Source organism: Aethina tumida, chromosome 7 (genome assembly GCF_024364675.1).
Source record: "Aethina tumida isolate Nest 87 chromosome 7, icAetTumi1.1, whole genome shotgun sequence".
Classification (NCBI taxonomy): Eukaryota; Metazoa; Arthropoda; class Insecta; order Coleoptera; family Nitidulidae; genus Aethina; species Aethina tumida.
Window position 1 is genome coordinate 14,726,947 of NC_065441.1, and position 11,739 is coordinate 14,738,685.

At 30.9% G+C, this 11,739-nt stretch overlaps 3 protein-coding genes across 3 annotated transcripts; 2 read left to right on the plus strand and 1 right to left on the minus strand.

Annotated features, from left to right (window-relative positions):
- The first annotated feature begins 488 nt into the window (after positions 1-488).
- On the plus strand, positions 489-2,648 carry LOC109605304 (venom acid phosphatase Acph-1). The gene is made up of 6 exons (XM_020021872.2): positions 489-659; positions 1,044-1,151; positions 1,477-1,896; positions 1,964-2,087; positions 2,143-2,357; positions 2,415-2,648. The coding sequence occupies exons 1-6, from the start codon at positions 555-557 to the stop codon at positions 2,550-2,552; spliced, it is 1,110 nt and encodes a 369-aa protein (XP_019877431.1). The 5' UTR covers positions 489-554; the 3' UTR covers positions 2,553-2,648.
- Positions 2,649-3,303: 655 nt separating this feature from the next.
- On the plus strand, positions 3,304-4,757 carry LOC109605291 (venom acid phosphatase Acph-1). Its single transcript, XM_020021858.2, has 5 exons — positions 3,304-3,472; positions 3,522-3,629; positions 3,679-3,918; positions 3,970-4,491; positions 4,545-4,757. The coding sequence occupies exons 1-5, from the start codon at positions 3,335-3,337 to the stop codon at positions 4,677-4,679; spliced, it is 1,143 nt and encodes a 380-aa protein (XP_019877417.1). The 5' UTR covers positions 3,304-3,334; the 3' UTR covers positions 4,680-4,757.
- On the minus strand, positions 4,750-11,716 carry LOC109605303 (uncharacterized). The gene is made up of 19 exons (XM_020021871.2): positions 11,579-11,716; positions 11,243-11,517; positions 10,975-11,192; positions 10,715-10,920; positions 10,498-10,659; positions 10,324-10,442; positions 9,916-10,269; positions 8,372-9,858; positions 7,474-8,312; positions 7,268-7,425; positions 6,966-7,215; positions 6,661-6,916; positions 6,434-6,611; positions 6,175-6,385; positions 5,946-6,125; positions 5,792-5,893; positions 5,511-5,740; positions 5,209-5,456; positions 4,750-5,156 (listed from the first exon to the last, which is right to left on the minus strand). The coding sequence occupies exons 1-19, from the start codon at positions 11,697-11,699 to the stop codon at positions 4,844-4,846; spliced, it is 5,907 nt and encodes a 1,968-aa protein (XP_019877430.2). The 5' UTR covers positions 11,700-11,716; the 3' UTR covers positions 4,750-4,843.
- Positions 11,717-11,739: the final 23 nt, after the last annotated feature.

The following is an 11,739-nucleotide window of genomic DNA, read 5'->3' on the forward strand; positions in this document are numbered from 1 at the left end:
GCAACAGTTTGTATTATTTTGAATGAAAAAATAAACATATTTGTAAGAAGATAAAGATAAAAGTAATAAAAGAGATCTTACAACGCGTAGTTTGAGTGTGCAAGGCAAAATTTTATTATGTAAGTTTCAACCGTGAAATTAATTGAAGGGGTGATAAGCACCAAAATATCTTTGGTTAAATTATTTAAACATACCAGATAAATATAAATACAGCCATAAATCACTCTAATTAGTATATTGTATATAATACAATTACCTAAATTTACCAAAAAATTAAAAATTTATATTTTACTCCCATTTAAATATTATGTGAAAAAATTATCCAATATTTCGTGGAATTTACTAATTTAGTCGAATTTTTCGTATCGTTACATGGAGTTATCTTACCCTAATTAATTTTTAATTTTTAATTAACACCAGTATATAAACTCACAAGTCTCAAATCCAGTTAATCACCGAAAATTGTACATTGTAAACATTAGGTTTTATCAATGTCTCGCTGATTGCTATATAACGAATACATTTTTAATTACAAAATTACTCTAGATTCAACAATGTATACGTTGGGTAGTTTAGTATTGTTCCTGTATGTTGTTTATGGTGTTACCGCCAGAAGCTGTGGAAATTCAGATGAAGAGACTCTAATTTTGGCGCATGTTGTGAGTAAATCCATTATTGTTTGTATTTTACAGAATAATTTTTGTATAATTCTAATAAAAATTTTTCAATTAAATTAAAAAAAAATAGTAATTATTATTAATTAAATAGATAAAATATAATTTATTGATTGAATATTTTTGGACTGGTGGAGATATTATTTGGATTTCTGATAGTTCGAAAAGAAAATAAATAAATAAAATAAAATTTGCTACAAATTCTCATAAAAAATTGAGACTAAACAAATCAATCAACAATCTCCATTATTGTCTAGAAATTTTAATCTAATCATGTTCGCTATAAGAGCTAATCCTATGTTATAAAAGATATACATATAAAATATATAAACATTAATGAATATTAATAAAAATACTGCCTCATTTCAGCTTTTTCGACATGGAAACAGAACAGCAGACAGCAAGGCTGAATTATATCCAAAAGACCCTTATTACAATAAAACGTATTACCCAATAGGACTTGGTCAACTTACTAATGTAAGTTTTTGTAATTTTATTATTATTATTATTTGTTGACTAAATAGATTGATGGCTAGACTGAAACAAAATACAGACGAAAATAATTAAAAAAATTAAATTCCGGAACTCATCCTTAAAACATATTCATATTGTTCTTCGACCTCTAAATATGCGTTAATTATTGGGTCGTTGTATTCAAAATGATCTCGTAATTTTCATAACGATGTTTATTATCATGAAAGCAAATTATTACTCCCAAGACCCTAATTAACTAACGACCAAAACAACAATTTGTGATACAGGTGCTCATTAACAGAAACTAATGACAGTTAATTTTATTTAGGCTGGAAAGGCGAAAGAGTTCAGTATAGGGGTACAACTGAGGGAAAAGTATGGTGAATTTTTGGGCAATGATGTCTATCCCCAATTGGTGGATGCCAGATCTTCGGATTACAACCGCACCAAGGCGTCACTTTTGTACGCCCTCGCCGGACTATTTCCGCCCAGAGGCGAGGAAGTTTGGAGTCGTTTGGATTGGCAGGCAATCCCTTACAATTACCAGCCAAGAAACAAGGATCCATTGCTGATGGGTATCGAATGTCCTACATATCTGAAGGAGTATGACGAAAATAGATATTCAGATAAGCAACAGGCGGAGTTCCAGAACTACCGTGATATTTTCGAATATATTTCAGAAAATTCAGGACTAAATGTTACTAGTTTTCAAGAAATATACAACATGTACTTCGGAATTTCTACTGAAGTAAGTAAACAAAAGTTGATAATATGGCAATTCTCCGTGCTTATGCCAAAATATGTGTCATTTACAGGTTGAGTTTGGCTTAAAACTTCCAGCATGGTTGGACAAAATTTGGCCAGAAAAAATTATAGAGTTGTCTGTAAAAGAATATTATGTATCTGTTGCTACAACTAATTTAAAACGAATGGCTGCAGGTAATTTAAACTGTTAATCATTGAGTTAAAAGCATAATAAATATTTTTGCCATAGGTTATTTGATTCAGAAGATTGTTGATGATACCATTGCCAAGACAAAAGAAGATCCCAAAAACGAATTTAAGAAGAAACTGTACCTTTATTCAGCTCACGAAAACAATATTGCACAGATGATGATAACGTTGGATATTTTCGATGACAAAATACCAAATTATGGCTCCTTTATTACTTTTGAAGTACATAATATTAACAACGTAATCGGCTTTAAGGTAGATAGGGTTGGTGTTATATTTTTCCAACTAGTATATTTCGTAATGTTTTTGCAGATTTATTACCAAAATTACTACAACGATGACGGCCCACAATTGTTGAAACTGCCAGCCTGTGATGAATTTTGTCCTTTAGACAAGTTTGTTAAATTATATGAAGAGTATTACCCTACGGAAAATCTATGTGGAGAATAAGTAACACATTATTTAAAGTTTTATTTAAATAGCGTGTAAAATTATTTTGTTTTTATGTCATGTTTATCGTAAAATAAATTAGCGCATTTTTGAAAATTTATTTGTTTCACTACGTTGTATTCCATGAACATAAAATTTGAAGAATACATATTTAGTAGCTAAAAACAATTACCTTCACATGGGTCTTATTATCATACCTATCATACTTATCACATCAGTATTTGCATGTCATTTATTTGAAAAAAGGATTAAATAATTTTATTTTTCTTTCACTAAAAACATACAACATATATTGTAGCTGCGTTATACATAAACATACAAGAGACCCTAAATTTTTTCTACAGTTATTCATTTTGAAATCAGACTAATATGTACATTTAAAGTCTGTAGTTTTTAAGATGCAAAAAACTTACAAAATATTGAAATATAATTTTTATACTGTTTAACTAAATGCATTTATGAAATATCTTACAAAATGTTTAATTTTAAATTTCATGCTATTTATATGGTCACTACTATTATGTATAAGATTTGGCAACTAGACTTCTTCAATCGTATCATTACAATAAATAGACCAACGAATATTAACATACAAAAAATAAGCTTTTTTCGTAGTTCTTGTGGAACTTGAAGCTAAAAATACGGCCCTGTCTTCCCAAGTTTTATCATAAAGTGAACGCCATTACTTATCTGAGTAATTTGAGTTATTTTGTTGTAAATTTTGTAATATATAACAATTTTCCAAGCAAACTTTACCACTGTCAATAAAAATATTGTTAAACATGCAGTGGATAATACTTTTAAGTTTAGTGGGTTTCAATGTGTTTCAAAGATCTGAAGCTGCAAGCTTTTTAGATTTGTTCCGTCCACCAAACAGCCAGGACAAAAATGAAGAAAAGAGTTTGGTCCTACTTCATGTGGTATTATCTAAAACATAATTTAGGTCTTTTTGTAACATTTTTTTATTAGCTATTTCGACATGGTAATAGGACAGCTGACAGTAAAGAAGAACTTTACCCAACTGATCCATACTACAACAAGACGTACTTCCCAACAGGTTTGGGGCAACTTACAGAAGTAAGTTTCAAAACTTTTTATTTACAGTTTAACACAAGTTTTACAACAGGCAGGTAAAATGAAAGAATTCAACATAGGCAAACAACTTCGAGAAAGATACAACAATTTTTTGGGCAACTACGTGTATCCCCAACTTGTAGATGCCAGATCTACAGATTATAACAGAACGAAGGCTTCACTACTTTATTGTCTTGCCGGTTTATTCCCTCCACGGGGTCAACAAATTTGGAACAGAAGGTTGGATTGGCAAGCTGTTCCTTACAATTACTGGTCCAGAAACAATGATAAAGCAAGGCATTTTTGTTACAGTTTTTAGTGAATTCTAGAGAGTTACTTTTAGGTTTTGCTAGGAGTTAATTGTCCTAAATATATTGAAGATTACCGTGCACAAACCTTATCTCCCAAACAACAAGCCGAGTATGGAATGTACAAGGATACAATGGCGTACATTTCAAAATATTCCGGATTGAATGTTACAACGTTTTTACAAGTTTATCAATTGTATTTCGGCGTTTCCACAGAGAGTGAATATGGACTAAAACTCCCAGAATGGCTAGAAAAAATCTGGCCGCAAAATATTACGGAGATTGCTATAAGAGAATATGGAGTGGCTACAGCAACAACCACCTTACGACAGATGGCTTCGGGGTACCTGTTGAAAAAGATCATAGAAGATACAAGAAACAAAATTGACGAAGACCCAGATACAGAATTTAAGAAGAAAATATATTTGTATTCAGCTCACGAAAGTAATGTGGCACATTTCTTAATTACTCTAGACTTGTTCAAACCTCATATACCAAATTATGGTGCATATGTTATTTTGGAAGTGCATAAAATTGACGAGGTGTATGGAATCAAAGTAAGAAGTAGCTTAATTCTAATTGTGTGTGAAATGATATGTTGTCTTTGTAGATATATTATCAAAATTATGTGACGGATAAACCAAAACTGATGAAATTACCCGCTTGTGATGAATTTTGTCCTTTAGATAAGTTTATACAGCTTTACCAGGAGTATATTCCCAGTGATAGTACATGTGGCATTTAAAATTTATGTCAATAATTAACATAGATTCTAATCTTATAATTGTTATTACTTAAAATATAAAAAGACGCAATTAAATTAGCATAGTCTTTTATTTCCACAAAAATATAAGAACAACATACAATAACATAAATACAACCAACAATATATACAATACGTACATAAAACTACAAAAATTTATTTCCCTTAAAAATACCTTTCATGATGTTGATACGATCATCGTGATAGGCAGCAATAAATATATCATTGTTCAAAGTGAAGGTATTCATGAATAGAGTTTGAGGTACTGTTGAACCAACTATCGCTTCTGTAAATCCGGAAATTCCGTTATACATGTAAACAACGAATGGTGCAGTCGGGTTTTCTGTAAGGATATACAACACCAATTCATTTGACGGAAGAACTGTGAACTCTACTTGTAAAGGTGCATCTAATTCTATAACTTGCATTTTATCGAATTGGCCAGTTTCTCGATTAAATCTAAAAATTAACGTTGCATTAATAAGTTATAAGACGTAATTCGAGCTTTTACCTTCGGATGGTGACGCCTCCGAACACCATGGTGTTCTGCAAATGTCCAGATACAACAGCAATGTAATGCTGATCATTGTAACTAACGGAGCTGATTGATCTCAATATATCTTCGAAAATAATTTGTTTGCTTTCGAAAAGTGAAGTTTCGTTATTAAATTTGAATATCTCAGTACAGGGCGCTTTTTCTTCGGTTCCAGTAGATATTACTGCCAAGTACGTGTGTTTTTCTATGTTCAAAAATGTCATCTAAAATATCACAACTAAGATCAAAGCATTTAAACTAAATTACTAAAATCTTACACCATGAACACTTGGATATCTAAGTGCAGATAAATTAACAAGGTCTCCAGAAATTTCGCAAAGCATAAACACTTGATTTTTCATGGAATCTATGAAGGCTAAACAGGGAGATGCTCTGGCAGTTAAGTAAATTGATGTTACAAAATGGGATCCGTTCGAAAATAATTGATACTTGATTTGTAACGTGTTATTGGAAGTCAAGCATGCAATCTCACCAATATGTGATGTATCTAAAACAGAACACAATCAATCAAGGAAATTATTTATAGATATTTGATTACCTGAATGAGCCTCCCTTCTTTCCATATAAATAATATCTTTCCGTCCAAATCGGAGATTTTGAACAAATGTTGGATAACTTCCAAATAGTATAGTCAATGAATCTGAATTAAATTATAATATAATATTGTGTATACTGAAACACATTATACATACCTTCAAACATGAAAAATTCTGCTTCATTATCCCATAAAAATATATTTAATGTAACAGCATGGCTATTATTAGCAAGAGTAACCAATTTCCCAATATGTTCATCATCAGTTACTCCTAATACATGTGTCACATTCATGAAGTACTGAATCATTTTTAGATATTCAAGAAAGTATGCCTGATCTGCAATACTTAAATGTGATAACCAATTAATAAATATTTGTTTTCTTACTTTGCATTGAAAACTGGATTTCTTCTGTCATTCGTTTCATCCTAACAAAATTTTCATCAAAATTATTAAGAGCGTGCAACTCTGTAAGATTTGCCATTAATTTTGTAATATTAACGCCATTAAAGTTGCCAAAAAGATTTAAATTATCTACGGTCATATTATTGAAGAAGTTGACCGGAGTTTTAATAACAGAATCCTTATTTTTGAACACCTAAAAACACATTTACAATATTTCAAAACAAAAAAGTTTTCAACAGACCTGGTTGGAGAAGAGTTTTGAAAAATCAACATCATTTATTGTACCATGATCAATTTGTACAGATTTAAAATGGACGGTACCAGAATTGAAAGTTTTGGTTCCGGTTATTGTCTGATGCACATTCCTCAACATAATGTTTTCTCTTGTGAAGTTGATGTTGTTTAATAATCCTTCCATGCTAGAATAAATAGTCAATAAAATGAATTACAAAAACAAGAAATTTAAACCTTAATCCTTTTTCAAATGTAGGGGGAGCGTTAAACTTGTAATGTCCTTTTACCACATAATCACCTTCGTTAAGAAGTACATTTTTCATCCATTTTGATATTGCTACATCTTGTACTTCAATGTTATCTTTCATGAAGAGGTTAATTGTGGATAAATTGCCGAAAGTTTTTCTACCAGTTACAATGTTTTCTACATCGTACCTCATTACTCCATTCTCCAAATCAAGTTCGTTAATTAAATACTCTCCATTTATTTCTATAAACAATGGTATTAAAATTGTTTAATCACATTTAGTGACACTTACTATTGGCTGTAAAGTTCTCAAAGTAAACGGGACTTTCAAATATTTGATCCGTGTTGTTTAGAATAACAGTTTGCAAAAAGTCTTCTAATTTAATGTCATTTATAAATCCTGTAGTATTTAATTGGGCTGTTACTAAATTTTCAAAGACAACATCGTTGGTAAATGATAAAGTCGATGTGATTGTTTGATTTTGAGACTTGCTGAAATAATTTGAGGAGAGATTTTCCAGTTTTTCACCGTTCAACAGACCCTAAAATTATAAAGTGAAATAAAGTGTCGAATAAACATAAATGAAACCGTACTTTTAAAACAACATCATCTTTAAATGAAACGTTGTTGAACAAAACATTTTCTGTAATATTTGTTGGAACATCTTTAAACCAAGCATTTGCTTTCAGATCTTCAACGATGTGTTCATTTATTTTTCTAACATGGGGGCCTTTTGCAAAGTAGGCGTTTCCTAAAATAATACATTAAATAAAACATCAAGCAGTATTTTAAATTTTACCTTTGATTTTCAAATTTATAGGATGTTTTGCTGAAACCATTGTACAAAGTGTTTCAAAACTTTTATTATTAACTAATCCATCAAAATAAACATTTCCGTGGACCAATAAACCTGGAAAGCTCTTTTTGTCGTGTAGGACTTGTATCTCACTAGAGTTAAAGTCTATCACATTCTCTAAGTCTAGATTTTCAATATGGCCATCTAGTTCTAATGTTTCGTTAACAATTACTGATGATTTATTAACAAAATTAGCGTTTTCAAACTCATGAAATTCATCTCGTTTCACACTTTCCTCTATTAAATATTCTAAGTCCACGTCGTTGATTTTTTTGGATTCAATATATGCTTTGCTGTACACCGTAATGCTGTCAAATTCTTGTGTTTCATTAACAAGATATTCAACTCCATCTACTTTTTGAATTCCAAATTCTTCTTTTGGTACACCGTTGATTTGTTTATAAAAATTAATATTATTAACTGACAATTCTGATTCTATATTTATGTCGTGATTTATGGTAAAATTATCTATTTCATTTTCCATTGTAAAGATACCATCCATGGCTTCGGAATTCCTTAATTTAATATTTTCAACGTTTAATGTGGATATAGTTTTATGGCCAGTAATTATCTTGTCACTGTTTTTCATTACAGTATCCCTTACGAGTTCATCGAAATCGTGATCGTTCATTTTACCATTGACCTGCAGAGTCGTGACTACGCCTTTATTAGCTTTTAAGGTGTTTTTGAAGGTTGTTATTCCTTCGACTTCTTGGTCATCTTCCAAAGTTAACACGTCCTCCCATTTATTAGCTCCAAAAGTAATATTTTTATAGTTTATGCTACAACAACAATAAATGTACACTTTACCGTAATAAATAATAATTTTATCAATACATACTCATGTTCTGTGACAAGATACTTTATAACATGTTTCCCACTGATTTCTTGATCTCCGGTTTTCATTAAAATATTGCCCTCCAACTCAGACACAAGGATGTTGTTAATTTTTTCCACGTCAGTTCCTCCAGTCACTACAACGTTACCTAAAAATTGCTTCCATCCACTGATAACTTGAGTCTGTTCACCAGCCACTACCCAGGATGTAGCAGGATTGACTTTATTGATATTATCAACGAATATATGCTCAATATTTAAAGGAGAAATAAATTTTAAATGTACAGGGATTTCGGCCTCATCCAATTTCAAACCTTGTTGTTCCAAATGTTGTAATGATGCTTTGTTTGAGCTAACCAAATCCTTGCAATGTAACAAACTTTCAATTATTACTTCCCCAGTTAATGTTACATCGCTATCCACAATTACAGGACTGTTGGTAACTGCGAGGGTGTTCTTGTCTAGTAACTCTTTGTTTCGGACGTTGCCTCTTAATTTTATCAGATTTAAAATATTGACGTTGTCAAACACTTTAGGTGCAGTTATATGTTGCGATTCAGAAGTATTTTTAAGGAGCAAGTCCAGCTTGCCCTTTTTAATTTCAATTTTATCCAAAAACTTTTTGACGTGTAAATTATTAACATGCAAATCTGAGGCGAATAACAAGTCTCTACTCAAATTATGATCACCCTTAGCTATAGATACCAGATTGGACAAGTCTTTTTCTGTCAGCAACCCTCGTATAGAAAAGTCATTGGCTTGTACAGAATCAAAGAAGTAGGGCATGTGGATTTCTTGTAGTCCAGACTTTCTTAAGGCGTACTTATACAAGGTAGTTATGTCGATGTCGTTTATGAATCCTCCAATGACTACTTTTTTAGCTCTGAGTGTATCCAGTTTAGAGATAAGTGTGTTGTTCCTTTTGAACGTGGTTTCCATGTCTAATTTGTTTAAGTTTTTGGTGCGGATGTTGTCAAGCACCAAAGAATCATGTTGGAAATCTGCAAAAGTTTGATTTTCGCCGTTCACAAGAATATTGCTCTTTGAAATGATGATGTTGTTGAGTGATCCTACATTTAGAGACTGCTTGAAATGTGCAAGACCATTAACGTTCAGTTTGTTCAAATGAATGTCGTCGTGTGAATAAACGAGTTCTTCTACATCATGGTTGTTTACTCGTTTAGTATCAATGGAGCTGCTTATGGTGATGGAATCAAATTTTACTTCCTCCATGAAAATGTTTTCGTCTATTCTGACGACAGTTTCCTTAAAGTTGTTCATGTCTCTTTCATTTATAATTTTTGTTGTCATATCATTGATCTTCAAATTATTGGTTACTAAAACATTTTTTGTTGTTACATCTTGTTGGATGGTATGAGTTCCTTGTAGTTGATAAGACGAATTAATTTTTTTATGTACTTCTCCCATTTCTAATTTGTATGCGTCTAATGTGTTTTGAATAAATTCAATTTGCGCAAAATGTGTGTTTTCCTAAAAAAAAAAATAAATAATTACTTAAGGTCAATGATAATTAAATTATTCTCTTACGGATAATTGATCCGTTTGTCTCTTAGAAACATGAAGTTTCTCCTTTGATTTAATCCTTGTAATTTCACTTTGGCACCATTTTAGCATTTCATCATATTCTTCTTTCAAATCTTTATTAGTTGCCACCTCAAGTTTAAAAATATTGTGTGGTACGTTATTCCCAGAACATGCTAAAATAGTTGCGTTTGCGAGATTGTAAGCTGTAATTGTTTGAAGATTTTGGGAAAAGAGAGATGATGGTATATCGTTTTTCGGTTTTACAAATTTCCATCCATTGTAACTGTATGCGGAAATACTACTCTGACCATTTTCGTCCAAGTTTAATGCCAACAAAATTAACACTTTATTATCCATCTAAAATAATGAGAGAATTTAAATTAATTAACTTATAGCAGGAAAATATTTGACCTCAGTTGTCTCCCATTGAATAATTCCATTAGTTGAAAGGGTTTGAAATGGAATGAAATAGTCATCAACCAATTTGTAAACTACTGAATTAGTTTCCAACACAAATTCACCATTAATGCCTGTAGGAGTAATTACAGTGAGTACTCAAGTCTAAGATAATTATAACGGTCTTACCCTGCTTGTGATTATTAGCTACAGCCAAAAAGTGTTCGTTATATTCATTAATTTTAAAATATTTCAGATGGTGACAACCTCTTGTTAATATCCTTTGATAAGGAAGGAATGTGTTTGTTTGTACATCAAATTTAAAAATTTCTGAGTAGGTTTGTGTATTGCCTGAAAATTAATTTTCATAAGCACATTTACGAATAAAAGAGTTATGAAAAATTACCAGAATTGCGTTTAGAATTAGACACAGCTAAATATTGAAAATTGTCGATGGTAAAAGGTGACAGACTTTTAGCCCCACTTGTTTCTACTTCTTGAATCAAATCAAAATATCTGTCTACCCATTTGTAAATTGGTGTTTTGGTTTCATATTTATTTTGAGAATTCTTATAACTTGCAATCGACATGAATATATCACCTTGATAATCCCTGAAAGTTTAATTTAAAAAAATATAAACGAAAGCAACAATCAAATAAGTATACCAAATTTTAACATCAGTTGCAAAAGGTACATCAACAAAATGTCGAATTTTTAATTGTCTCTGTAAATTCCATTCGAATACTTTTATGCCATCCTCAACATCTGAAGAAAAATCTCTAAATTCGGCTACAACAATTAGTAACGAATTCTTCAACGGATATGCTGCAACTTTAACTCCTTTATGTACATTACTATTTTTTATTCTAGTAAAAGTTTCATTCTAAAAAAAAATAATCAAAAATCGATTGTTAAGAGACTTCAAACAGTTACCTTATATATAAATATAGACAGTTGCTCTCCATTATTATCCAAAACCACCGCATAAACATTATCTTCGTGTTTTACAAAGACAGTGTGAATTGGATCAGTACTGTTTATATTGAAAATAGGTTCAAAAGAAATTTTTTCAACGCCATGTTGAATTGATTCGCCAATATATGTAGCACTCCTTTTTTTCAATCTTGTAGTATCGAAATTCAAATTTCGATAGTTTTCTATTTGCTTTTGAATGAACTCTTTGGAAGAATCAGTTAACTTTGTTTCTTCTATAATTTTTTTGTAATTAGTTAACATTAACATGTGGACAGTCAAGAGTTAATTTCTTACCTAATAGTAATGGGAGAGCCCTCAAGTTGTCAAAAAATACATCTGTGAGCTCTTGGTAGCTATTATTTGCATTAGAAAATGCAGATATAAATAAAAGAATTAAAGTACTTAATAAAACCATGATGAGGTTGTACAATTAGAGCATTTTGTTTAATGTACCA

Bases quoted from the DNA above. Each gene is read 5' to 3' on its own strand.
- LOC109605304 (XM_020021872.2), top strand. From the start codon at position 555: ATGTATACGTTGGGTAGTTTAGTATTGTTCCTGTATGTTGTTTATGGT. The intron at 660-1,043 runs GTGAGTAAATCC...GCCTCATTTCAG, and splicing joins CTCTAATTTTGGCGCATGTT to CTTTTTCGACATGGAAACAG. The intron at 1,152-1,476 runs GTAAGTTTTTGT...AATTTTATTTAG, and splicing joins GACTTGGTCAACTTACTAAT to GCTGGAAAGGCGAAAGAGTT.
- LOC109605291 (XM_020021858.2), top strand. From the start codon at position 3,335: ATGCAGTGGATAATACTTTTAAGTTTAGTGGGTTTCAATGTGTTTCAA. The intron at 3,630-3,678 runs GTAAGTTTCAAA...GTTTTACAACAG, and splicing joins GTTTGGGGCAACTTACAGAA to GCAGGTAAAATGAAAGAATT. The intron at 3,919-3,969 runs GCAAGGCATTTT...AGTTACTTTTAG, and splicing joins GGTCCAGAAACAATGATAAA to GTTTTGCTAGGAGTTAATTG.
- LOC109605303 (XM_020021871.2), bottom strand. From the start codon at position 11,699: ATGGTTTTATTAAGTACTTTAATTCTTTTATTTATATCTGCATTTTCT. The intron at 8,313-8,371 runs GTATGTATTGAT...TTGTTGTTGTAG, and splicing joins TATCTTGTCACAGAACATGA to CATAAACTATAAAAATATTA. The intron at 5,457-5,510 runs GTAAGATTTTAG...GTGATATTTTAG, and splicing joins GATATCCAAGTGTTCATGGT to ATGACATTTTTGAACATAGA.